Source organism: Gorilla gorilla, chromosome 18 (genome assembly GCF_029281585.2).
Source record: "Gorilla gorilla gorilla isolate KB3781 chromosome 18, NHGRI_mGorGor1-v2.1_pri, whole genome shotgun sequence".
Classification (NCBI taxonomy): domain Eukaryota; kingdom Metazoa; phylum Chordata; class Mammalia; order Primates; family Hominidae; genus Gorilla; species Gorilla gorilla.
The window spans coordinates 97,232,409-97,259,582 of record NC_073242.2 but is presented as its reverse complement, the minus strand read 5'-3'; the positions used below and the strand labels follow the sequence as shown (position 1 = coordinate 97,259,582).

At 48.4% G+C, this 27,174-nt stretch overlaps 3 protein-coding genes and 1 non-coding gene across 10 annotated transcripts in view; 3 read left to right on the top strand and 1 right to left on the bottom strand.

Annotated features, from left to right (window-relative positions):
* Nucleotides 1-16,907, bottom strand: part of DUS2 (dihydrouridine synthase 2) — a 63,268-nt gene extending 46,361 nt beyond the window's left edge. For 3 of the 7 annotated variants that reach the window (XM_063699662.1, XM_063699666.1, XM_063699665.1), the window contains exon 1: nucleotides 9,443-9,632. In XM_063699662.1, the coding sequence (XP_063555732.1) occupies nucleotides 9,443-9,517 (75 nt within the window). In that variant the 5' untranslated portion in view covers nucleotides 9,518-9,632. Of the gene's footprint in view, nucleotides 1-8,990; nucleotides 9,147-9,442; nucleotides 9,787-16,626 lie in introns of those variants that run through there. The other 4 variants (XM_063699663.1, XM_063699664.1, XM_055366218.1 and 1 more) reach the window with 4 other exon arrangements.
* On the top strand, nucleotides 9,792-11,688 carry DDX28 (DEAD-box helicase 28). Its single transcript, XM_004057855.4, has one exon. The coding sequence runs from the start codon at nucleotides 9,792-9,794 to the stop codon at nucleotides 11,412-11,414; it is 1,623 nt and encodes a 540-aa protein (XP_004057903.1). The 3' UTR covers nucleotides 11,415-11,688.
* Nucleotides 15,044-15,151, top strand: LOC115931193 (U6 spliceosomal RNA). The gene has a single exon (XR_004067734.1). It is a non-coding gene; the product is annotated as a U6 spliceosomal RNA (small nuclear RNA).
* Nucleotides 16,908-16,965: 58 nt separating the features above from the next.
* Nucleotides 16,966-19,430, top strand: DPEP2NB (DPEP2 neighbor). The gene is made up of 2 exons (XM_019039563.3): nucleotides 16,966-17,175; nucleotides 18,455-19,430. Exons 1-2 carry the CDS (start codon nucleotides 17,109-17,111, stop codon nucleotides 18,757-18,759), a joined length of 372 nt encoding a protein of 123 aa, XP_018895108.1. The 5' UTR covers nucleotides 16,966-17,108; the 3' UTR covers nucleotides 18,760-19,430.
* Nucleotides 19,431-27,174: the final 7,744 nt, after the last annotated feature.

The window sequence follows — 27,174 nt, the reverse complement described above, 5'->3', positions numbered from 1 at the left end:
CTCCCTCTCGGCCCTGGCCACTCGGGCATTCCCTTTTCTTTTCTTTTTTTTTTTTTTTTTTGAGATGGAGTCTCACTCTGTTGCCCAGGCTGGAGTGCAGTGGCGCAATCTCAGCTCACTGCAACCTCCACCTCCCAGGTTCAGCCTCCTGCCTCAGCCTCCCGAGTAGCTGGGATTACAGGCACCCACCACCACACCCAGCTAACTCCTGACCTCAGGTGATCCACCCACTTTGGCCTTCCAAAGAGCTGGGATTACAGGTGTGAGCCACTGTGCCCGGCCACCCTGGCCTTCCTTTAAAGTCTCCCACACCAAACTGTCTGCTTCCCTGGGGCCTGCCCACTTGCAGTTCTGTCTGGAATACTCCTCCAACTCAGTCATGCATGCCCATGCTAAGGTCCCCTTGTCCTTGAATGCCCCCTTTGTGAAGATACGTCCCTACAGAAAATCAAATTCAGGTCCCTGGTCCCATGCTTTCCAAACACCCTACATTTCTCTGCAGCTCAGTTACACTCCATGTGTCCACACTGACTGCTGTAGTTTCTTGTTCAATCCTCAGCTCCTCCTGGAGACCACCAGGACAACAAGCTCTACAAGAACAGGAGTGTGGCTGCTTAGTTCACTGCCAGATTTCTAGCACTGAGCCAGGTACATGACCTTTAGAGGCTGCTTAGTAAGGTGTGACTGAATACTCACCACTGTGGTAGCCAAGAGGACAGCCTCTTGCAGGGTGGTTGGTCTGGCAACTTCCTCTGGCACTCAGTCAGAGGTGCCTGACACACCCTGCCTCTAAGGAGGCTCCTCTGAGAAAAACTAGGCAGCCCCCACGCCTTTCCCAGTTACTGCCACAACCACTCACCCCACCCTGAGATCACACCCACATCACCACTTTAGTCACTCATTTCCAGTCTCTTCTACCATTCATTTTAAGGGCTGGTCTCCTCTATTACGCTCAATTTCTTAGACAGTAACCTTGGCTGGGCGAGGTGGCTCATGCCTATAATCCCAGCACTTTGGGAGGCCAAGGCAGGAGGATCACCTGAGATCAGGAGTTCCAGACCAGCCTGGCCAACATGATGAAACCCTGTCTCTACTAAAAATAAAAAAATTAGCCAGGCATGGTGGTGTGCACCTGCAATCCCAGCTACTCGGGAGGCTGAAGCAGGAGAATCGCTCGAACCAGAGAGGCAGAGGTTGCAGTTAGCCAAGATCGCACCACTGCCCTCCAGCCTGGGCAATAGAGTGACACTCCATCTCAAAAAATAAAAAATAATAACCTTAACTTCAGTTACATGGACATAATATCCTGTTAACCTAAAAAAAGAAAAGACATTAAAGAAAAATACCTCCAAACATGTTGAGTTTATTTGAGAATGAGAGAAAAGGATTATAATCCAGGATGCACAGAAGGGCAAGCCACAAGTACATCTGGTGACAGAAGGGGAAAAGGAAGCTTTTATTGGCAGAAAGGGAGAGATTTATGTAAGTTGCTTAGAAACAGAGTTCATGGCCAGACACAGTGGCTCATGCCTGTAATCCTAGCACTTTGGGAGGCCAAGGCAGGCGGATCACGAGGTAAAGAGATCGAGACCATCCTGGCCAACATGGTGAAACCCCATCTCTACTAAAAATACAAAAATTAGCTGGGTGTGGCGGCGCATGCCTGTAGTCGCAGCTACTCAGGAAGCTGAGGCAGGAGAATCGCTTGAACCCGGGAGGCAGAGGTTGCAGTGAGAGATCACACCACTGCATTCCAGCCTGGTGACAGAGCAAGACTCATCTCAAAAAAAGAAAAAAAAAGAGTTCATGAGTTTCCTAGAGGATCAAAGCCAGAGTTGTCTTCAGTTCATTGGTGGAGATGCCATTACTGGGCAAGTATTCTTTCCAGAGCATTTTATCTGAATTACGATAGTCCTAAAAAATGTCTATGCCAGGCAAGGTGGCTCACACCTGTAATCCCATCACTTTGGGAGGCCAAGGCAGGAGGATCACTCAAGGCCAGGAGTTTGGGACCAGCCTGGGCAACATAGCAAGATCCCATCTCTACCAAAAATATATGTATTTTTTTTAACTAGCCAGGAGTGATGGAAGGTGCCTGCAGTCCCAGCCACTCTGGGAGGCTTAAGCAGGAGAATCATTTGGAGTCCAAGAGTTCGATGCAGCAGTGAGCCATGATTGTGCAACTGTACTCCAGCCTGGGTGACAGAGCAAGGCCCTGTCTCCAAAAAAAAGAAAAAGAAAACCAAAATGTCTACTGATAAACTTTGTCATAGAAATATATATACATATGCAAAACATGCAAGCCATGCAAAGCAGGTAATTCAAGAAAGACATGAAGGGATTTCTAGTGGGTTTTTATTTATTTATTTATTTATTTATTTATTTATTTTTTGAGATGGAGTCTCACTCTGTCGCCCAGGCTAGAGTACAGTGGCATGATCTTGGCTCACTGCAATCTCCATCTCCGAGGTTCGAGCAATTCTCCTGCCTCAGCCTCCTGACTAGCTGGGACAAAAATTAACCACCATGCCCGGCCAATTTTTGTGTTTTCAGTAGAGACGGGGTTTCACCATATTGGCCAGACTCGTCTTGAACTCCTGACCTCAAGTGATCCACCCGCCTCAGCCTCCCAAAGTGCTGGGATTGCAGATGTGAGTCACCACTCCTGGCCTCCAGTGGGGTTTTTAGAAAATCCTTGGAAACAGTTCTTATCTCAGACATGTAAGCATGAGCTCCGTCTACTTCACACCTTCCTTGTCCTATTTTGACAAAAGCGGTTTCATCCTGGTATCTGCAACTTTCATAATCCCATGAATTATAGTGCTTTCAGATTGAACATAACACTATTCAGGAAAAAGAATGGGTATAAACAAACTTTACCATTCCCTTCCCTGTCAATTTTCCCCAAAGACAAAGCTTGCTTAAAAAGCAATTTCTGGCCAGGCATGGTGGCTCACACCTGTAATCCCAGCACTTTGGGAGGCTGAGGCGGGAGGATCGTTTGAGGCCAGGAGTTCAAGACCAGCCCAGGCAACATAATAAGACACCACCTCTACAAAAAATTAGCTGGGCATGGTGGTGCACACCTGTGGTCCTAGCTACTCCACCTGCCTCAGCCTCCCAAAGTGTTGGGATTACAGGCGTGAGCCACTGCATCCAGCTCTAAAATTCAAATTTGGAAAGTCAACTAGAATCAAGTTTTTACAGAATTATCTTATTTCCTAATCTGAACATGTGGCTGGGTCCAGTGGCTCATGCCTATAATCCCAACACTTTGGGAGGCCAAGGTGGGCAGATTACCTGAGCTCAGTAGGTCAAGACCAGCCTGGGCAACATGGCAAACCCCATCTATACCAAAAAATACAAAAATTAGCCGGGTATGGTGGTGCAGGCCTGTGATCCCACCTACTTGGGGGGCTGAGGCAGGAGAATCACTGGAACTTGTGAGGTGGAGGCTGCAGTGAGCCAAGATCGTATCACTGCACTCCAGCCTGGAAATTGGAGCAAGACTCTGCCTCAAGAAAATAAAAAAAGTGTAAATACACCAGGTGTGGTAGCTCACACCTGTAATCCTAACACTGGGAGGTTGAGGCAAGAGGATCATTTGAGCCCAAGAGTTCAAGACCAGTCAGGGCAACATAGTAAGACCCCATCTCTATTAAAAATAAAAATTAAAAACAAAAATTAAAAACAGAAAACAAAATACATGCACATGACAAAAAGTAAAAATGATTTGTTAGATTTGAGGAGAAAGAGGTGATATAGCTTTTTTTTTTTTAGAGATGGGACCTTGCTGTGTTGCCCAGGCTGGAGTGCAGCGGCACAATCATGGCTCACTGCAGTCCCAAACTCCTGGGCTCTAGTGATCCTCCTATCTCAGCATCCGGAGTAACTGGGACTACAGGCATGTTCCACCACATCTAGCTAATTTTGTGTTTAAATTTTTCTGTAGCGATACAGTCTTGCTATGTTGCTCAGGCTAGTCTCCAACTCCTGGCCTCTAGCGATCCTCCTGCCTAACCTTCTGAAGTGCTGGAATCAGGCATGACCCACTGTGCCCAGCCCTCATACAGCATTTCATAGTCAAGATCCTGAGCTCTGGAATTGGACAGACCTTCACTTGAATCCCAGCTGTGCCTTGGGCACATTAATTAACCCAGCTGAGCCTCAGCTTCTCCTTGTGGAATATGAGGCTCCACTATGGGAGTCAAAGGAAATGCTGTGAAGAGTAAATTCCATGGTGTACCACAGTTCTCAGCACATAGTAAAGGCTTAATAAATGTTAGCCACTCTCATCATGCTTTCACGGTTTCAACACTCTATTTTTTGTTTGTTTGTTTGTTTTGAGACGGAGTCTCGTACTGTCTCCCAGGATGGAATGCAGTGGCGTGATCTCGGCTCACTGCAACTTCCGCCTCCCGGGTTCAAGCAATTCTCTTGCCTCAGCCTCTCGAGTAGCTGGGATTACAGGTGCCCACCACCACGCCCAGCTAATTTTTTGTATTTTTTTTTTTTAGTAGGGATGGAGTTTCACCATGTTGGCCAGGCTGGTCTCAAACTCCTGACTTCGTGACTCACCCGCCTTGGCCTCCCAAAGTGCTGGGATTACAGGTGTGAGCCACCGCGCCTGGCCTCTAACGTCTATTATTATGTTGTTATATCGACAAACATCTGCTAGCTCTTTTAAGATCAAGGTAGCGTGTAAGGTATAAAGACACGGAAAGCACTAAGCTCTTAACCTCAAAGAGATTCTCAGCTCTACAACTGCCATCATCTATCAACTGAACCATGACAACAGTCTCCAAACCAGTCTCTCTGCTTCCAGGCTTATCACTTCCAATCCATGCTCCTTCCAGCCAAAGGGCTCTTTCCAAACACAAAGATATGATATGCAAAACATGATAGTTCCATTTCTGGACGCCTTCCCTACTGCCTGTAAAATTAAGTCTACACTCTTTAACACAGTAAATATAAGGTCTGGTCTCCACCTTCCATAGAAGCCTCTTTCATCACCTGCCTCCTGCCCTCAGAACTCCCCCATGGTAAGCTTCAGCTATTCTTAAATATTTCTAGTTCCCCAGCCTGGCCTGCTCTCTCTCAGTATGGGGTCTCTGAACAAGCTGTCCCTGCCCAGGGGCCACGTCCCTATTCTTCCACCTGGCTGACTCCCTGTAGACTTTTAGAACCTCATCACCTCCTCCTGGAAGCCTTCTCTGACCAACATCTCCCAAAACAGGGTAAAGGCATCTCTGAGCTCATTCCTGTCCTGGCATGGAGCTATCCTGGCAACTATTAATAGAAGAGCAACTATCTTTCAATATGCCTTCTTCACTGTAAGGTGAAAATAGGCACTGTGGCTTGTTCATCACCAGATCCTCATCAGAGAGCATACAATCTGGCATATGGTAGATGCTTAGTGTTTGCTGTAAAAAGAAGTTAATGGCAGCCGGGTGAGGTGGCTCATGCCTGTAATCCCAGCACTTTGGGAGGCCAAGGCAGGCGGATTACCTAAGGTCGGGAGTTCGAGACCAGACCAGCCTAACCAACATGGAGAAACCGCGTCTCTACTAAAAATACAAAATTAGCCGGGTGTGGTGGCGCATGTCTGTAATCCCAGCTACTCGGGAGGCTGAGGCAAGAGAATCACTTGAACCTGGGAGGCGGAGGTCACAGTAAGCTGAGATCATGCCACTGCACTCTAGCCTGGGCAACAAGAGCAAAACTCCATCTCCAAAAAAAAAAAACCAAGAAGTTAATGGACCAAGTGCAACAAGAGCTATGATCCAGTCCATGCTTCAGTCACAGAACTCTGTCTCAGCCAAAGTGCATTTAAAGTGCTTTGTTATCACTCAAGTTTGGTTTTAGAGGAGACGAATGACTACTCCAATCTCTGGCTTACCCAGTAAAGGACTACAAGCCCTTTGGCCAACTTGCATGGAGCCATCACTTGAGTGAACAAGATTCAGATAAGAAAGCAACAGGAGAAGAGGTTGAGCCCAATTCTGGATACTGATTAGGAAATAATCTGCAGGCAACAAGGATTCATGAATGGCTTTTGAGTCAAAGGGTAACATGGCCATAGCTGTGCATTTTTTTTTTCTTTTTTTTCAGATAGACTCTTGCTCTATCACCCAGGCTGGAATGCAATGGCACAATCTCAGGTCACTGCAACCTCCGCCTCCCGGGTTCAAGCAATTCTTCCACTTCAGCCTCCTGAGTAGCTGGGATTACAGGTGCCTGCCACCATGCCCAGCTAATTTTTGTATTTTTGTAAAGAAAGGGAGACCATGGTCTCCAGAAATCTGACCATGTTTGCCAGACTGGTCTTGAACTCCTGACCTCGTGATCTGCCCGCCTTGGCCTCTCAAACTGCTGGGATTACGGGCGTGAGCCACCACACCAGGCCTAGCTGTGCTTTAATAACATCACTCGGGAAACAGAAGGTACACCAGAGGGTAAAAAACAAAGAGCAGGTAGGGAGCTGGATGAGAAGGAAGGTCAAAGGGTCCAGGAATACTATAGTGATAATGACTGAAAATATGATTACCTGCGCACAGCCCTGCTACAGGTGGGAAAATGGAGGAACAATAAAGGAATACCAATAGCACTTTTTATTGCTGTAATGCTTTGCAATTCCCAAAGCGCTTCATTTATAACTGTGATTCTCAAGCCTAGTTACATCTGGAGAGTTTTCTAAAAATACCAATTTCTCGGCTGGGCACAATGGCTCACATCTGTAATCCCAGCACTTCGGGAGGCCAAGGCAGGCAGATCAACTGAGGTCAGGAGTTCGAGATCAGCCTGGTCAAAATGGCAAAACCTCATCTCTACTAAAAATACAGAAATTAGCCGGGTTTGGTAGCACGTGCCTGTAATCCCACCTACTAGGGTGGCTGAGGCAGAAGAATCACTTGAACCTGAGAGGCAGAGGTTACAGTGAGTCGAGATTGCGCCACTGAAGTCTAGCCTGGGTGACAGAGCAAGACCTTGTCTAGGCCTTAACCCAAATCAATTAAATCAGAATGTAAACTCCACAAGGGCAGGGATTTTGGCTGTTTTCCTCACTATCAATGCCTGGCACATGCGTGGTGCTCAGGAAGTATTTGTTGAATGAATGATTGAATGAATGAATGAATATACCATTATTAACTGAGATCCAAGGAACACACCAAGCTCCTGATCTCAGGAGCTTAGATTTTTTTTCACAATAAGGACACCTTTCCTATTTCTAAAGCACTACTTATAAAAATATCTCAGAAAACATTTAGAAGTTAATCAATGTCTTCTGTGAGTGAGGGGGAAAAAAGGTAGGCAGTGTCTAGTGATGTGACAAGAAGAAATTAGTGGCCACGGACACAGACAGGCTTAGGCAAGCTCTAACTCCTGTGAAATTTTGAGGTAATCATATTGTAAGGACTCAAGCATAATGAGAAAACAACTATATATTAACCAGCTACCCTACCCTGGATATTTGAACAAAACCCAAAAACCCAAATGCATATACATAACTATTATTTTGTTCTGATACTTCAGGATTACTTTGATATATTTGTTCTGGCTTTGTACAGAGTAATTCTTTGTTTGATGTCTGAAAAACAGTGGCACATGGAAATGGATGAAACCTGTTGGGACAAACATCCAAGGGACCTTTTTTTTTTTTTTTGAGACAGAGTCTCGCCCTGTCGCCCAGGCTGGAGTGCAATGGTGCGATCTCGGCTCACTGCAACAACCTCCGCCTCCCGGGTTCAAACGATTATCCTGCCTCAGCTTTCCGAGTAGCTGGGATTACAGGCATGAGCCTGGCCCCAAGGAACTATTTGGATAAGGAGAAGCCCTGAGTTTGGAAAGAATCATAAAAGTAGCATAGAATTGGGCCGGGCACAGCGGCTCACACCTGTAATCTCAGCACTTTGGGAGACCAAGGTGGGCAAATCATGAGGTCAGGAGTTTGAGACCAGCCTGCCCAACATAGTGAAACCCTGTCTCTATTAAAAATACAAAAATTAGCTGGGAGTGGTAGCGCACGCCTCTAATCCCAGCTACTCAGATGGCTGATGCGGGAGAATCCCTTGAACCCAGAAGGCAGAGACTGCAGTGAGCTGACATCACACCACTGTACTCCAGCCTGGGCAACAGAGTGAGACTGTCTAAAAAAAAAAAAAAAGTATCCAGCCATTGTCAAATATGGTGGGAGGGAAAGGACAAAATCACCCTTGTTTTAGAACCACTACCCTATCCAATGACTGTTCATTCACCCATCACTACTCAAAACTTTCTCTTCCTACTTCCAGATATTTTCTTGTGGAGAAAAAAAGCCTCTCTTCCTCTGATTTATCTGGTAACTCTCCAGAAAGTCTAATTGTGTAGCACAAGGGTAGAGTGTACTTAAAATTGTGAAAGTTTTTCCTCATACTATTCCAAAAAAAGCAAAGTTTTTATCTTTTCATTGGTATTTGATGAAACTAAAACGTTTTCTCCAGATGTTACGAATCTCCCAGAGAGTTAATCCATAAATATTTACCTTATCTCCCACCCCAGGCACTGCAAATTACAGAAAAGATCTGACACCCATTTTCCAGATCTGTTCAAGAAGTATCTGTTGGGCATGGTGGCTCACGCTTATAATCCCATCACTTTGGGAGGCCCAGGTGGGAAGATCGCTTGAGGCCAGGAGTTCGAGACCAGCCAGGCCTACATAGTGAAACCCTGTCTCTACTAAAAACAGAAAAAATTAGCCGGGCGTGGGTGGTGTACGGCTGTAGTCTCAGCTACTTGGGAGGCAGAGGCAGGAGAATCACCTGAACCCAGGAGGTGGAGGTTGCAGTGAGCCGAGATTGCGCCACTGCACTCCAGCCTGGGTGACAGAACGAGACTGTGTCTCAGAAAAAAAAAAAAAAAAGTGACTCGTATAGTTCTTGTTTTTACAACCCGAATATCTGAATTCAGGTAAAATATTCTGCCTGACCAGGGCTACATGATAAGCCACGTACTTGATCACTTTGTAGGGTCGCAGCACCCTTCTTACTACTATTTAGGTAATTCAGGTTTCTGACGGGGAAGCCAGTGGAGCTGAGCGGGCTGCAAGAGGGGTGGGTTCTGGATGAGAAGTTGGGACGAGTGACGAGGGAGTAGAGAGTGAACCTTGGCTGAAAAGGAAGGAAAATAACTGTGAAGAAGAGATGACCCAACTTGAAATAAAGCCTGAAGACCTTATCTCCCACTTGAGAGAGAGAAGAAGCTGAACGCCATCAACTTGCACTCTGGGCTCACAGACAGAGAGGGTGAGGGGTTGAGCCCAGATCTATGACTTCAGACCCCTGTCTCGGCCCCTAGGCCTGATCATTCATTCAAACTCTCAATAAACACGGATTACCAGACCCCGCGCAGGGAACACATCTGGGAAAACAGCTGCAACCTCGGATACCAGCACGGGACAAGCTACCTCAGGGCAATGAGGAACAACTAAAGAGAATCCCAGGAACCAGGTAACCAATCGCCAGAAGCCCTCCGCCCTCATGGTCCATTGGGTCAAGGCCCCACTGCCGCCTCGTATCGCCAGCCTCCAGTCCTGCCTCCACGACGCGCCCTTCCCCAAGGCTGGCCGGGTCTGGATGTCGCCATCCCCTATTCGGAGCTACAGACCTCGCAGCTGAACTCTTAAAAAGAACCTCGCTTCTTCCTCACGGTGCTCCAGCTCCACACACCGTACTGAGCCTCGCCAGCCACCGTACGCGAGGCCGCGGCGCGTCCGTGACGTCACTGATGCGCGCTTCTCCCGCACTAAGGGAAACATGGCTCTAGCGCGGCCGGTGCGGCTCTTTTCCCTCGTGACTCGGTTGCTCCTGGCGCCGCGACGGGGCCTCATGGTCCGCAGTCCCGACGAACCCCTGCCGGTGGTGCGCATCCCAGTGGCTCTACAGCGGCAGTTGGAACAGCGGCAGAGCAGGCGGCGGAACCTCCCGAGGCCGGTGCTGGTTCGACCCGGACCGCTGCTGGTTTCGGCGCGGCGGCCGGAGTTGAACCAGCCGGCGCGCCTCACACTGGGCCGTTGGGAGCGCGCGCCGCTAGCCTCTCAAGGCTGGAAGAGTCGACGCGCGCGTCGGGACCACTTCTCCATCGAGCGCGCGCAACAGGAGGCGCCACCGGTGCGAAAGCTCTCGTCTAAGGGCAGCTTTGCTGACCTGGGCCTGGAGCCCCGTGTGCTGCACGCATTACAGGAGGCTGCGCCTGAAGTCGTTCAGCCCACAACCGTGCAGTCTAGCACCATCCCTCCACTACTTCGCGGCCGCCATGTCCTTTGCGCCGCAGAAACCGGCAGTGGCAAGACTCTCAGCTACCTCCTGCCGCTGCTTCAACGGCTCTTGGGCCAGCCAAGCCTGGACTCCCTTCCTATCCCCGCGCCCCGAGGCCTGGTCCTTGTTCCTTCCCGAGAATTGGCCCAACAGGTGCGGGCTGTGGCCCAACCCTTGGGCCGCTCCTTGGGCCTGCTGGTGCGGGACCTGGAGGGAGGCCACGGCATGCGTAGGATCAGGCTGCAACTGTCCAGACAACCTTCAGCAGATGTGCTTGTGGCCACTCCAGGGGCTCTGTGGAAGGCCCTGAAAAGTCGACTGATCAGTCTGGAGCAACTCTCCTTCTTGGTGTTGGATGAGGCAGACACACTGCTGGATGAAAGCTTCCTGGAACTGGTGGACTACATCTTAGAGAAGAGCCACATAGCAGAAGGCCCAGCTGACTTGGAAGACCCCTTCAATCCCAAAGCTCAGTTAGTGCTGGTAGGAGCCACATTTCCCGAAGGTGTAGGCCAGTTGCTGAATAAAGTCGCCAGCCCAGATGCTGTCACCACCATCACCAGCTCCAAGCTCCACTGTATCATGCCTCATGTGAAACAGACATTTCTGAGACTGAAGGGAGCAGATAAGGTGGCCGAGCTGGTGCACATCCTCAAGCATCGTGACAGAGCAGAAAGGACTGGTCCCTCAGGAACTGTTCTGGTGTTCTGTAATAGCTCCAGCACTGTGAACTGGCTGGGATATATTCTGGATGACCACAAAATCCAACACCTAAGGTTGCAGGGGCAAATGCCAGCCTTGATGAGGGTAGGAATCTTCCAGTCCTTCCAGAAGAGCTCCCGAGACATACTTCTCTGCACAGACATAGCCTCTCGGGGCCTGGACAGCACTGGTGTGGAGCTGGTTGTCAATTATGATTTCCCCCCAACGCTGCAAGATTACATCCACAGAGCAGGGAGAGTGGGCCGTGTGGGGAGCGAGGTGCCAGGCACCGTCATCAGTTTTGTGACCCATCCCTGGGATGTGAGCCTGGTTCAGAAGATTGAGCTGGCGGCTCGCCGAAGGAGAAGTCTTCCAGGACTAGCATCCTCGGTGAAAGAGCCTTTGCCGCAAGCAACCTGATTTTGACAAATCTGATTAAAATGTGATGCTAGAACAGGGATCTTTCCCAGTATCTTGGGTGGGTGACCACACTTGTCAGTGGGAGGCTCTGGGCTGCCCTGTCAGCTCCTCGAGGGCGGGATGAACTGCTTTGTGACTTGGAAAGGTACGCTGCTGGCCAGCATTGGAGAAGAAGCTGCTGAGCATGGCTTTCTGTAGTCTTTAGCAAGACACAAGTGGATTTTGACTTTGTATCATGTCATGATTTCTAACAATAAATGATGTTTTTATGTGACTCCCCTAAGAATAATTAGCACTGGGGCGGAATTCAGTAGTTTCTGAGGATTCATACCCCAAACCTCCACATCTAGGACAAAGGCTCTTTCAGTTGATGTTTTCATTTATAACCATTTAGTTTGTATTTCCTGCCCCCAAAAAGGTATCCATTAAGCCCCCAGGGAAAGGAAAGGAAAGGAAATGTGACTAGCAGTAGACAGAGTTACTCTCTAACAATGCCCAAGACAAACGGGCGTCTTGGCGAAATCTCTGGAAGGTACTGGCAGAAAAGTAAAGGGTAGACGGAACACAGAAGTTTTGCTTGTACATTTTCAGGTTCTGCCTTCTATCCCAACTCGGTAGCCGAGAAAGAGGAGAGATGAATAAACGGTTTTACAAAACTGGAAAAATAACCATATAGCATTTTCTTTTATATATATATACAAAAAAAAATTACAAAAATCAACCCGGTGTGGTGGCACACGCCTGTAGTCCCAGCTACTCGGGAGGCTGAGGCAGGAGAATCACTTGAACCTGGGAGGCGGAGGTTGCAGTGAGCCAAGATCATACCACTACACTCCAGCCTAGGGGACAGAGCAAGACTCCATCTCAAAAAAAAAAAAAAAAAAAGCCGGGTGTGGTGGCTCACGCCTGTAACGCCAGCACTTTGGGAGGCTGAGGCGGGAGGATCACCTGAGGTCAGGAGTTTAAGACCAGCCTGGTAAACATGCGAAACCCCATCTCTATTAAAAATACAAAAAAATTAGCTGAATGTGGTGGTGCCCGCCTGTAATCCCAAATACTTGGGAGGCTGAGGCACAAGAATGGCTTGAATTCTGGAGGCGAAGGTTTCAGTGAGCCAAAATTGCACTTCTGCACTCCAGCCTGGGTGACAGAGCTGATATTCTGTCTCAAAAAAAAATAACAGAATCCTGAGCCCCACTCCAGATGGGATTAAGCTCTCTAAAGTTTGACCTGAGAATACTCTTTGTAAACTCCCCCAGGTGATACTTGGGCCCTCCCAAATTGATAAACCATTTGTCTATGCTGTACTGCCTTTCCCAGAGTCCCAGCAAATTCCTGTAAGGCTTTGTACCCCCACAAGACAAGAGGGATGCTTCCGGACAAGTACTCTCTCCAGAGCCTTGGAGAATCTGAGTGATCGCATGCTAGCCCTCCTGCCAGAACAGACTTCCCAGGAACCGTCCCCTTGATATTTTACCTCCTACCACTCCCTGCAGGCCATCAATTAGCACCACACTAAAGCAACTTATGAGAGAAGGTGCTATGATTCTCAACCAGGGTGACCCAGTCTCCAAAGATCGGGCCATCTCTACCTCCTGGGCATATCCCCTCTGCAATAACCCCACTAAATAAATGTCCCATGTTTGCTTTTTCAAGGCCAGTAATAGGGAGACCTCTCCTTAAGGTCATCTCTCTTTGGTAGGAAGTTCTTGGCCACACTGAACCAAAGGCTGCTCCTAGTGTGGTCCTGATCAGGCTAAGGGCAGAGTTGCCTGTTTCCTTTGAGTAGGACCAAATCGCCTTTTTTAAAATATAAAAAAAATAGACACAGGGTCTAGCTATGTTACCCAGGCTGGTCTCAAATTCCTGGGCTCAAGAGATACTCCTGCCTCCACCTCGCAAAGTGCTAGGATTACAGGTGTGAGCCGCCACGCCTGGCCCAAATGACCTTTTGGTACCTCTCCACAGTGCTGACCTGGGCTGCTGCTGGGAGCTAAACCTCATCCTTTCATAGTGATAAGATTGTCATTGTTTGCCTATTTAAAGAGAGGGCAGTGTAATGATAAGGTTATGATTTTGTATTGTTATCTTTTTTTTTTTTTTTTTTTTTGAAACAGAGTCTTAACTCTGTCACCCAGGCTGGAGTGCAGTGGCACAATCTCGGCTCACTGCAACCTCTGCCTCCCAGGTTCAAGCAATTCTCGGGCCTCAGCCTCCTGAGTAGCTGGGATTAGAGGTGCACACCACCATGCCCGGCTAGTTTTTATATTTTTAGTAGAGACAGAGTTTTGCCATGTTGGCCAGGCTGGTCGTGAACTCCTGGCCTCAAGTGACCCGCCTGCCTCAGCCTCCCAAAGTGCTGGGATTACAGACATGAGCCAAGGCGCCTGGCCAGTCATTTGGGATTCTTATCTTGTCATGAATTTGTTTGAATTTCATGTTAAAATAGGTTCATCTGTAGACGTGACATCTCACTCCTATAATCCCAGCACTTTGGGAGGCCAAGGCAAGAGGATCACTTGAGGCCAGGAGTTCCAGGTTACAGTAAGCTATGATGGTGCCACTGTATTCTAGCCTGGATGACAAAGTGAGACCCTGTTTCTGAAAAAAGAATAAATTTTAAAAATAGAACCATCATTCGCACTTCATACAGTCATTTGGGAGCCTCATTTTGCCTTGGGGCACATTTAACATACCTCCAGTGTACATCACCTTTAAATGTGATGAGCTTGTCCTCACATTCTTAACAGCTATAATTCTGGAGCCCCAAATGAAGCCCTGCAGATCAGAATGCCTCTCTGCTACCTGTATGACCTTGGATGGACCCCTAACCTCTTGGCGTTCTTGAGTCTTAGGTGGTAAAAATGTGAGGGTGCTATGAATTTACATTTGGGGCAGAACAAAGTCAAGAAGAGCCTGTATGTTTTCAGTCTTCTTAACTGGAACGTATTCCTTCTCCTATTGAAACCGCCATTGCAAAATTACAACCGAGACAGTGAAAGAGATTTGACCTAACCAGCTCCATCGTGCTTCTAACCTCCAAGCTGTCCTTGTTCATTCCTGGGCATAGGCTGAACTAACTTTGGGAGGAACTTAGTTTATAGTTTATAGTTTAAAACAAAGAAGATAACAGCCCTTTCCCAAAAGAAACCCCCTTCATGCCTGGGGACTAGACTGCCTTTGTAGGACTAACAAAATCAGCCAAAAGATTAGAAATTATGGTTTAGGAGTCATGCAGCTAGAGGCTACAAGATTCTTTTTTTTTTTTTTTTTTTTGAGATGGAGTCTCACTGTTGTTGCCCAGGCTGGAGTGCAGAGGCGCTATCTTGACTCACTGCAACCTCCGCCTCCTGGGTTCAAGCAATTCTCCTGCCTCAGCCTCCTGAGTAGCTGGGATTACAGGCGCCCACCACCACGCCCGGCTAATTTTTTGTATTTTTAGTAGAGACGAGTTTCACCATGTTACCCAGGCTGGTCTTGAACTCTTGACCTCAGGTGATCCACCCACCTCAGCCTCCCAAAGTGCTGGGATTACAGGCGTGAGCCACTGTGCCCGGCCGAGGCTACAAGATTCTGACCAGTCCCCAAATTGCTCTTGGGGGTAACATCACTATATAAAACCTAAGATCATGCTCGCTTCAGCAACACATATACTAAAATTGGAACTATACAGAGAAGATGAGCACAGCCCTTTGTGCAAGGATGACATGCAAATCCATGAAGCGTTCCATATTTGTTAATTTTTTGATTTTTTTAAAATTATATACCTAGGCCGGGTGTGGTGGCTCATGCCTGTAATCTCAGAACTTTGGGAGGCCAAGGCATCTGTCTCAAAAAATATATGTGTGTGTGTGTGTGTGTGTGTGTGTGTGTGTGTGTGTGTGTGCATATATACATACGTGTCATATATATGTTATATATTATATATATGACATAGTATCAGTGCTTGAGATATTTTGCACACCCTACACTTGATTGGCTGGGCGCAGTGGCTCACGCCTGTAATCCCAACACTTTGGAAGGCCAAGGCGGGCGGATCCCTTGAGGACGGGGGAGTTTGAGAGCAGACTGGCCAACATGGCAAAACCCTGTCTCTACTAAAAATACAAAAATTAGCTGGGCGTGGTGGCAGGCGCCTGTAGTCCCAGCTTCTCAGGAGGCTGAGACACTAGAATACCTTGAAGGGGAGGTTGCGGTGAGTCAAGATCATTGCACCACTGTACTCCAGCCTGGGCAACAGAGTGAGACTCTGTCTCAAAAAACATAAATAAAATAAAAAAGACCTTGCACTTGATGGATCAGCTGACACCACCCAGATCAATCTTGTGGTTCCCCCACCCAGGAACTGACTCGGCAAGAGGATACTTTCGACTACCTAAGATTTCTTTTTTTTTTTCTTTGAGATGGAGTCTCACTCTGTCGCCTAGGCTGGAGTGCAGTGGCATGATCTTGGCTCACTGCAATCTCTGCCTCCTGGGTTTCAGTGCTTCAGCCTCCCGGGTAGCTAGCTGGGGTTACAGACAGCGCCACCACGCCCGGCTAACTTTTTGTTTTTGTTGTTGTTGTTGTTGTTGTTTTTGAGACAGAGTCTCGCTCTGTCACTAGGCTGGAATGCAATGGCTGGATCTCAGCTCACTGCAACCCACACCTCCCGGGTTCACGATTCTTCTGCCTCAGCCTCCCAAGTAGCTGGGACTACAGGCACATGCCACCACACCCAGCTAAATTGTATTTTTAGTAGAGACAGGGTTTCACCATATTGGCCAGGATGGTCTCGATCTCTTGACCTCGTGATCTGCCCACCTTGGCCTCCGAAAGTGCTGGGATTACAGGCATGAGCCACCGCGTCCAGCCTAATTTTTGTTTTTTTAGGGGTTTCACCATGTTGGCCAGGCTGGTCAGCCTCCCAGAGTGCTGGGATTACAAGCATGAGCTGCTGCGCCCAAGCTGACTCCCTATGATTTCATCTCTGACCCAACCAATCAGCTTTCCGGACTCACTGCCCACCACCCACCAAATTATCTTTAAAAACTCTGATCCCTGAATGCTTAGGGAGACTGATTTGAGTAATAAAACTCCAGTCTCCCGCACAGCTAGCTCTGCGTGAATTACTCTTTATTGCAATTTCCCTGTCTTGATAAATCAGCTTTGTCTAGGCAGTGGCAAGGGGAACACGTTGGGCAGTTACTCTCTGCATGTGTCCAGATCTCACCAGTCTTTCAAGTCCAGCTCGAAGGAGCCTTCCATGATCCCTTTGTTCATCCCAATCTCTGCCTCTCCTGCTGTTGATTGCTTAGCACCAGTGCGTGGCTACCTATCTATCTCTTAGATTAATCTTGCCTCTCCAGCTCATATCAGAATTTAGGTTTCTCTTGCCCTCCTGTGGTCACTGGGGCTTGTACCAGCCGACAGATGTGCCCCATAGAGTGGCTACTAGGCATTTGTAGGGAGGGCTGGATGGGAGGGCCCAGGCAGGATTCCTCTCTATCTCTGCCCTGCTCTCCTCCACAAAACCCTGAAGGCCTGAAGCCTGCCCCTTAGGTCACAGATTCCTTAGGTGACAGTTCACAGGGTAGTGATGACCTCACAAGCTTCCAAAGTTTCCATGGCAGCGTGAGTACACACCTGAGTCCTAGGGAAACCTCCCTACCATTTCTCTGTAAGATACCAATCTGTTTGGTTGGCTGAGAGAGAATGACTGACCGGATCCTCTATATTCTCTCTAACATGTCCTCTGTCCCCTGGGAGGGCAGCACAGCAGGTAGGCATACAGGGGGCATCTATACAGGAGGCGTTGCTGTACCCACAGCTTCACCTGGCTGACACGTTCCTTTTGGGCTGGCCCACCACACCTCAGAGCTTTCCCAGCCATAAGTAATATCGAGGGCATGGCCACTCAGGGACCCACAGTGTTCCTGCTCAGGGCAAGTTCACCTGCTAAGGGCAAGTGAAATGTCATCTGAGCAGGTGCTCAGAAAGGTTCTCATCTTTTTTTTTTTTTTTTTTTAATTGAGATGGGGTCTTGCTATGTTGCCGGGGCTGGTCTGAATTTTTTTTTTTTTTTTTTTTTTTTTTTGAGACAGGTTCTCTGTCATCCAGGTTGGAGCACACTGGCATAATCACAGCTCACTGAAACCTCAACTTCCTGGGCTCAGGGGATTCTCCTAACTCGTCTCCCTAGTAGCTGGGACTACAGGCACGCGCCACCACACCCAGCTAATTTTTTCTCTTTTTAGTAGTGACAGGGTTTCGCCATGTTGCCTAGGCTGGTCTTGAACTCCTGAGCTCAAGCGATCGGCCCACCTCAGCCTCCCAAAGTGCTAGGATTACGGGCGTGAGGCACTGTGCCTGGCCCACCAATTTGTATTAGATCTTTTTATTTTAGTCTCGCTCTGTCACCCAGGTTGGAGTGCAGTGGCACAATATTAGATCCTTTTTTTTCTTTTTTGAGACAGTGTCTCGCTCTGTCACCCAGGCTGGAATGCAGTGGTGCGATTTTGGCTCACTGCAACCTCCGCCTCCCAGGTTCAAGCGATTCTCCTGCCTCAGCCTCCCAAGCAGCTAGGACTACAGGTGCGTTCCACCATGCCTGACGAATTTTTTGTATTTTTAGTAGAGATGGGGTTTCACCATGTTGACCAGGCTGGTACTCCTGGGCTCAAGTGATCCTCCCTCCTCAGTTTCCCAAAGTGCTGAGATTACAAGCGTGAACCACCCCACCTGGCTGATAGTAGATCATTTTTTACAAAACTTGAAAATAATTTCCATTAAAGCCTGAGATGTGACAGACCTTAAGAAATGTATTTTTGGTCATGGAAGGGATGAGGAGGATCTCCTGGTCTCCTGCTGCTGACACAGGCTCCACATAACTGCTTTCACAGCCAGCATCCTGTCTCAGGGACACATAGAGGTGATAGGCCAAGGCTGTGTCTGGGATGCAAAGAAGATGAAATGACTTCTTAGGAAGAGTCGCGAGAGAGGGTAGGCTGTAACAGCACAATGTATAAGGTAAAAGTGACTAATTCTGGTTTTCTTTCCAGCTGCAGTGCCTGCCACTTCTCCTCCCACACCTGGGCACTACCATGTTCTCTACCGAGGGTGTGGAGAAACTCAGGTAGGCTGGCATGGGGAGACGTACTGCCTGGTTGGTGGCTACCGGCTCCATGGGGATGCTCCTTTGGCCACCCCAACAAAGGCTGAAGCAGAGAAGCCAGCCCCCAGGCGTGCTCCCAAGAGACGTCAAGCTACGATAGAGTCAGATAAAGACCTGGGTTGCTCTAGCCCCAAAATTCGGCGCTTGGAGCATAGTGGCAGGAGACTGACCCCACAGAAGCTTGCTGGCTGAGCCATTTGGGAGAAAGGACAAATGTTTAGCTGTCTAAGACAGCTAATGCCTCTTCTGCGGTGACCTCCCCTGCCCACCACTGCAGATAGAGCCTGAGTCATTCTGCCTATGCCTTCCTCATCCAGAAGCCCCCTTCCATGCTAACTACCCATGGCCAAGGAGCCTCAGAAACTGTGGTTTAAAATGAGCAGTTGCTTTGAACATCCCAAGGCTGAAGCCGGCCTGGAAGAAAACCTGATGTTCCTCTACTCATCTCTCCAGAGTCCCTTTCTGGGCAGAAGATAGAAATAGTCTGCACTCTGCTAGCCGAGGAGTCAAGTGCAGAGAGGGAGTGCAGCATAGCCCAGTAAGGGCCTGATCTACCAGATGGGTTTTTGCTTTGAGTCACTGCCAGCAACTACCAGCACAAACCAGGAGGGCCAGGACTTGCTGAAACTGGAAGCAGCAGCCCATGGCTAGTTACAGCAGGAGAAAGCCTCCTGCTTGGCATCTCAGGAGGTAGAAGAAAAAGACCTGGGGAGACCTGCCACCTACAGCAAGAACAATAAGGAGGAAGTTGAGCAACATCCCCCTGAAGCTCACGTGTTCCTTTATTTCCTGCCCATTATGGCCCCAGTGAGGTCCCTACTGCTCAATTAAAAAAAAAAATTAAAAAAATTATTTTTCCATAACAGTGTTTGACTTGATCATCTTTTTTTTTTTTTTTTTTTTTTGACAGAGTCTCGCTCTGTCACCCAGGCTGGCGTGCAGTGGCACTATCTCAGCTCCCTGCAAGCTCCACCTCCTGGGTTCACGCCATTCTCCTGCCTCAGCCTCCCTGGTAGCTGGGACTACAGGCGCCCGCCACCACACCCAGCCAATTTTTGTATTTTTAGCAGAGACGGGGTTTCACCATGTTGGCCAGGATGGTCTTGATCTCCTGACCTCAAGATCTGCCCGCGTTGGCCTCCCAAAGTTCTGGGATTATAGGCATGAGCCACCACGCCCAGCCTCTTTCTTCCTCTTCTTCTTCTTTCTTCTTCTTCTTTCTTCTTCTTCTTCTTCTCTTCTTCTTCTTCTTCTTCTTCCTTCTTCCTTCTTCCTTCTTTCTTCTTCTTCTCCTCCTTCTTCTTCCTCTTTTCTCTCTCTCTCTTAGATGGGGTCTCGGCCAGGCACAGTGGCTCACTCCTGTAATCCCTGCACTTTGGGACGCTGAAGCAGTGGATCACCTAAGGTCAGAAGTTTGAGACCAGCCTGGCCAGCACAATGAAACCCCGTCTTACTAAAAATACAAAAAATTGGCCAGGCGTGGTGGCTCACGCCTGTAATCCCAGCACTTTGGGAGGCCGAGGTGGGCGGATCACGAGGTTAGGAGATCGAGACCATCCTAACACAGTGAAACCCCATCTCTACTAAAAAATACAAAAAATTAGCCAGGCGTGGTGGCGAGTGCCTGTAGTCCCAGCTACTCGGGAGGCTGAGGCAGGAGAATGGCATGAACCCGGGAGGCAGAGCTTGTGGTGAGCCGAGATAGTGCCACTGCACTCAAGCCTGGGCGACATCCGTATCAAAACAAAAAAAAAAAAATACAAAAAATTAACTGGGCATGGTGGTGGGCACTTGTAATCCCAGCTACTCAGGAACCTCAGGCAGGAGAATCACTTGAACCTGGGAGGCAAAGGTTGCAGTGAGCCGAGATCATGCCACTGCACTCCAATCTGGGCAACAAGAGTGAAACTCTGTCTAAAAAAAATGAAAAAAAAAAAAGGCCAGGCGCTGCGGCTCACACCTGTAATCCCAACACTTTGGGAGGCAGAGGTGGGCGGATCACAAGGTCAGGAGATCAAGACCATCCTGACTAACACAGTGAAACCCCGTCTCTACTAAAAATACAAAAAATTAGTCAGTTGTGGTGGCAGGCACCTGTAGTCTCAGCTACTCGAGAGGCTGAGGCAGGAGAATGGCATGAACCCGGGAGGCGGAGCTTGCAGTAAGCCAAGATCACGCCACTGCACTCCAGCCTAGGCGACAGAGCGAGACTCCATCTCAAAAACAAACAAAAAAAAAAGATGGGGTCTTGCCGTGTTGTCCAGGCTGGTCTTGAACTCCTGGGCTCAAGTGACCCATCTGCCTCAGCCTCCCAAATAAATAAAAATTTAAAAAAGAAACACAGAGCCTGGCCGGCCACAGTGGCTCACACCTGTAATCCCAATACTTTGGGAGGCCAAGATGGGAGAATTGCTTGAAGCCAGGAGTTCAAGACGAGCTTGGGCAAGTAGTGAGATCCTGTCTCTACAAAAATAAAAATAATTAGTTAGGTATGGTGGGGTGCACCTATAGTCCTAGCCATCTGGGGGGCTGAGGCGTGAGGATCGCTTAAAGCCAAGAGTTGAAGGCTGCAGTAAGCTATGATCATACCACTGCATTTCAGCAGTCTGGGTGACTGGGTGACACAACGAGACCCTGTCTCAAAAAAGAAAAAAAAAAAAGAAAAGCCAAAAAAAGGTAGAGCCCAGTGAGTGTTTCCGTGTGTGTGTGTGTGTGTTTTAGAGAGTGTTAGGAGAGGGACAAAATAACTAAGAAGATGCCGCTCCATCTATCCACTCATCCATTCATTCATTTATTCAACAAGTATTTATTGGGCACTTTTTTTTTTTTTTTGAGACAGAGTTTTCTCTCCTGTTGCCCAGGCTAGAGTGCAGTGGCACGATCTTGGCTCACTGCAGCCTCCGCCTTCTGAGTTCAAGCGATTCTCCTGCCTCAGCCTCCTGAGTAGCCGGGACTACAGGGGCACACCCCCACACCCGGCTAATTTTTGTATTTTTAGTAGAGATGGGATTCACCATATCGGTCAGGCTGGTCTCGAACTCGTAACCTCAGGCGACCCACCCACCTTGGCTTCCCAAAGTGCTGGGATTACAGACATAAGCCGCCGCACCCGGCCTATTGAGCACTTCTTACATACCAGCCACTGTGCTGGTTGCTTGGGATATATTGGTGAATGAGAAACCCCTCCCCTCAAGGCACCCACAAACAATATAATTTGTTTATAGAGACAAACAAACAATATAATTTTTGTTGTTGTTGTTGTTGTTGTTGTTTTTCTCGAGACGGAGTCTCGCTCTGTCACCCAGTCTGGAGTGGCGCGATCTAGGCTCACTGCAAGCTCTGCCTCCCGGGTTCACACCATTGTCCTGCCTCAGCCTCCCCAAACAATATAATTTTAGATAACTATAACTGCTATAAAGAAAAATGAAACTGGATAAGAGAATACAGTCATGAGGTGTGCTGTGTTACACCAGGTGGTTAGGGAAGGCTTCTCTGAGATGATGACATTATGGCTGAGATGTGAGGGAATCGTGAGGAGCCGAAGGGAGAGCATTACTGGAGGAAATTTCAAGTATAATGGTAAGAATGAGACTGATCCATTTTTTCTTTTTTTGAGGTGGGGTCTCACTTTGTCTCCCAGGATGGCGTACAATGGTGCGACCTTGGCTCGCTGCAACCTCTGCCTCTCAGGTTCAAGTGATTCTCCTGCCTCAGCCTCCTGAGTAGCTGGGACTAGAGGCACATGCCACTACACTCGGCTAATTTTTGTGTTTTTAGTAGAGATGGGGTTTCACTATGTTTGCCAGGCTGGTCTTAAACTCCAGACCTCAGGTAATCTGCCAGTGTTGGCCTCCCAGGGTGCTAGGATTACAGGTGTGAGGCAACACACCCAGCCTACAAGACTGACCAATTTGAGGGCCAGCAGAAAGGCCAGTGTGGCCAGGGAAGAAAGATAGAGGAGATTGAAAGATGTGGTGGCTGGGAGGCCAAGGAGGGAGGGTCACTTGAGCCCAGGAGTTTGAGACCAGCCTGGCAACATAGGGAGGTGCCCTTTCTACAAAAAATCAAAAAATCAGCTGGGTGTGGTGGTGCATGCCTGTGGTCCCTAGCTACTCAGGAGGCTGAGGCAGGAGGATTGCTTGAGCCTAGGAGGTATAGGCTGCAATGAGCCATGATCCTGCCACTGCACTCCAGCCTAGGCAATGAGTGAGACTCTGTCAGAAAGAAAGGAAGGAAGGAAGGAAGGAAGGAAGGAAGGAAGGAAGGAAGGAAGGAAGGAAGGAAGGAAGGAAGGAAGGAAAAAAAAAAATAAGATGGTTGGAGGCCAGGTGCAGTGGCTCACGCCTGTAATCCCAGCAATTTGGGAGGCCGAGGCGAGCGGATCACCTGAGGTCAGGAGTTCGAGACTAGCCTGGCCAACATGGTGAAACCCTGTCTCTACTAAAAAATACAAAAATTAGCCAGGTGTGGTGGCAGGCGCCTTAATCCCAGCTACTTGGGAGGCAGAGGCAGGAGAATCATTTGAACCCGGGAGGTGAAGGTTGCAGTGAGCCGAGATCGAGCCATTGCACTCAAGCCTGAGGGACAAGAGTGAGACTCGTCTCAAAAAAAAAAAAAAAAAGAAAAGAAAAAGGTGGTTGGAGAAGTAAGGAAGTAAGCAAGTAAGCATGGGCCAGACCATAGTGGGCCTTGCCAGCCACGGTAAGGACAGTGGATCTTGTTTTAAGTATATTGGGAAGTCATGGAGGAATCTGAATAAGATAGGGAAGTAATCTGATATAGATGCTAAAAAGATCCGTCTGACTGCTGCGTGCCATGGTAGTGAGGTGCTGGCTGTTACCAGGGGGACTGTCTCTCTCTGCAGCTGGGACAGCTGGTGCTGGGGACTGGGGGATGGAGGAGCAGTCAGCAGAGAAGAAACACCATGACGTTTGTCCCAAGTCTGCCTGTATCAGCAGCCCAGAAAAAGGCGGCACTGTCAGCAACTCACTTGTCCTTAGGGGTCCCAGCAGCAAGACTGTTGCTCCTCCCCACAACACGCATACCCTGGAGGCCAGGAAAGGTCCTGATAGGTTTTCCTAACTTGGGTTAAAGGAAGGAGGCACAGTCCCTGGGCTCCCAGAAAGTTCCCTGTTAGAGTCTCCATTAACCCCCAGAGTCTCTCATCCGTGGCATGACTGAAGCAGATTTGTGGTTCCTGGATGGCCTGGATAGTTTGGCAGTTCCCAAAGCTGAAACAAATAGACTCAACTGGGGCTCTTAAAAAAGAGTGATCCCGGCCCGGCGCAGTGGCTCACACCTGTAATCCCAGCACTTTGGGAGGCCAAGGCGGGCAGATCACGAGGTCAGGAGATCGAGACCATCCTGGCTAACAACGGTGAAACTCCATCTCTACTAAAAAATACAAAAAAAAAAAAAAAATTAGCCAGGTGTGGTGGTGGGTGCCTGTAGTCCCAGCTACTCGGGAAGCTGAGGCAGGAAAATGGCATGAACCCAGGAGGCGGAGCTTGCAGTGAGCTGAGATCGCGCCATTGCGCTCCAGCCTGGGTGACAGAGCGAGACTCGGTCTTAAAAAAAAAAAAAAGTGATCCCCAGCACCCACACCAGTCTAAAGTTTTAGGGTACTGGCCTAGAAATCCACAGTATTAAAAGCTTCCCCTCAGCTGGCTGTGGTGGCTCATGGCTGTAATCCCAGCACTTTGGGAGGCTGAGGTGGGAGGATTGCTTGAGCCCAAGAGTTCGAGACCAGCCTGGGCAACACAGCAGTACTCCATCTCTACAAAAAATATTAAAAGTAAAGAATTAGAAAAAAAAAATTTAAATAAATAAAAGCTTGCCTTAACTACCAGTTTATAGAAAACACAAGGACACAGGAACATGTTAAATGACACCATGAGATGCAATCAGAAAACTCTACAACATGGAAAACTCTAACGGGCAAGGACGTGATTTTTTCAACAAAGAAATTGCAAGGAAGACAAAAAAAAGAAGAACCTGAAGATTGAGTCATAACAACCATTTACAATGTGGGCGGTCTGAGCTCCATTACAGTTCAAACCAATGAATTATTTAAAAATTGGATAATCAGATAAATTTGAACATGATAGATAATTTATGATACTAAAGAATTGGGCTGGGCACGGTGGCTCATGCCTGTAATCCCAGCACTTTGGGAGGCAGAGGTGGGCGGATGACATGAAGTCAGGAATTCAAGACCAGCTTGACCAACATAATGAAACCCCGTCACTACTAAAAATACAAAAAAAATTAGCCAGGTGTGTTAATGCGTGCCTGTAATCCCAGCTACTTGGGAGGCTGAGGCAGAAGAATCCCTTGAACCTGGGAGGTAGAAGTTGCAGAGAGCCAAGACCACGCCATTGCACTGCAGCCTGGGCAACAAAAACAAAACTCCGTCTCAAAAAAAAAAAAAAAAAAAAAAAAAAAAAAAAAAAAAAAGGCCGGGCGTGGTGGCTCACACCTGTAATCCCAGCACTTTGGGGAGGCCGAGGCGGGCGGATCACAAGGTCAGGAGATTGAGACCATCCCGGCTAACATGGTGAAACCCCATCTCTACTAAAAATACAAAAAATTAGCCAGGCGTGGTGGCAGACACCTGTAGTCCCAGCTACTCGGGAGGCTGAGGCAGGAGAATGGCATAAACCCGAGAGGCGGAGCTTGCAGTGAGCCGAGATGGCGCCACTGCACTCCAGCCTGGGCGACACAGCGAGACTCCATCTCAAAAAAAAAAAAAAAAAAAAGTGGCTGGGTGTGGTGGCTCATGCCTGTAATCACAGCACTTTGGGAGGCCAAAGAGGGAGGACTGTTTGAGCCCAGGAGTTCGTCACCAGCCTGGGGAATAAAACAGGACCCTGTCTCGGCCAGGCGCGGTGGCTCACGCCTGTAATCCCAGCACTTTGGGAGGCCGAGGCGGGTGGATCACGAGGTCAGGAGATAGAAACCATCCTGGCTAACATGGTGAAACCCCGTCTCTACTGAAAATACAAAAAAATTAGCTGGGCATGGTGGCGGGTGCCTGTAGTCCCAGCTACTCGGAAGGCTGAGGCAGGAGAATGGCGTGAACCCAGGAGGCGGAGTTTGCAGTGAGCCGAGATCACCCCACTGCGCTCCAGCCTGGGCAACAGAGGGAGACTCTGTCTCAAAAAAAAAAAAGACCCTGTCTCTACAAATTTTAAAAGAAAAGTACTGTTAACTTTTATAAGGGTCATAATGGTATGGTAATTGCCATTTATTTATATATTTATTTACTTTATTTTTCAGAAACAGGGTTTTAGTATGCTGCCCAGGCTGGCCTCAAACTCCTGGGCTCAAGCAATCCTCCTGTTTCAGCCTCCCAAATAGCTAGGACTACAGGAATGGCCCAGTGCACCTGGCTTATAGTTGTCTTTTAAAAACAGCCATTACCATTTATTTATTTATTTATTTAGAGACAGAGTCTTTCTCTGCTGCCCAGGCTGGAGTACAGTGGCACGATCTCAGCTCACTGCAATCTCTGCCTCCTGGGTTCAAGCAGTTCTCCTGTCTCAGACTCCTGAGTAGCTGGGATTATAGGCGCCCTCCACGACAACCAGCTAATTTTTGTATTTTTAGCAGAGATGGGGTTCGCTGTGTTAGCCAGGCTGGTCTCCAACTCCTGATCTCAGGTGATCCACCCACCTCAACCTTCCAAAGTGCTGTGATTTCAGGCAAGAGCCACGCGCCCAGCCTAAAAAGAGCCCTTACCTTTTAGAGAGGCATACTTAAAAATGGATGAAATAGATGTCTATGATTTGCTTTAAAATAATCTGTAGAAAGAGGTGAGTGAGAGCATAAATGAAATAAAATGAGCCATCAGTTGGTAATCTTTGAAACTGGGTGATGGCTACATGGGAGTTAATACACTTTTCTCTCTCTTTTCTCATGTATTTGCAATTTTCCCTATAAAACGTTTTTTGGTCTGGGCACAGTGGCTCATGCCTGTAATCCCAACACTGTGGGAGGCTAAGGTGGGAGGATCACTTGAGACCAGGGGTTTGAGACCAGCCTGGCAACATGGTGAAATCCCATCTCTACCAAAAAAAAAAAAAAATAGCTGGGTGTGGTGGCACCACCCTGTAGTCCCTGCTACTCGGGAAGCTGAGGTGAGAGGATCACCTGAGCCCCGAATTTGAGGCTACAGTGAGCCATGACGGCACCACTGCACTCCAGCCTAGGCCACAGAGTGGGATACAGTTTCAAAAAAAAAGTTTTGTGTTGTTGTTTTTAACTAAGCTTCTCAGATTCATCCAGATGTGGAGTCAGTGAGATCTCACATGGTCAGCTTCACAGGAGGGCAGGCTTTCTGCATAAAAACAGGAAGCTTAGAGAGCTCCGGGGCAGGGTGTGCTGTGACTTCACTGTGTTTTTACAGAAACAGGTCTGATAGCCCTCGGGGATGAGCAGACTAGGTTAAGCAAGAGACAGCAAGTCTGAATTTGAGGTTAAATGTGAAATCACACATGTTGTCTAGATGTTTGGTCAGCACTGGCTCCTGGATCTTGGGGGCCCCTACAGAGCCCACCCTCCACCCCCATGTGCTTATGCCAGCACATGTGATAGCTGGAGACTTAT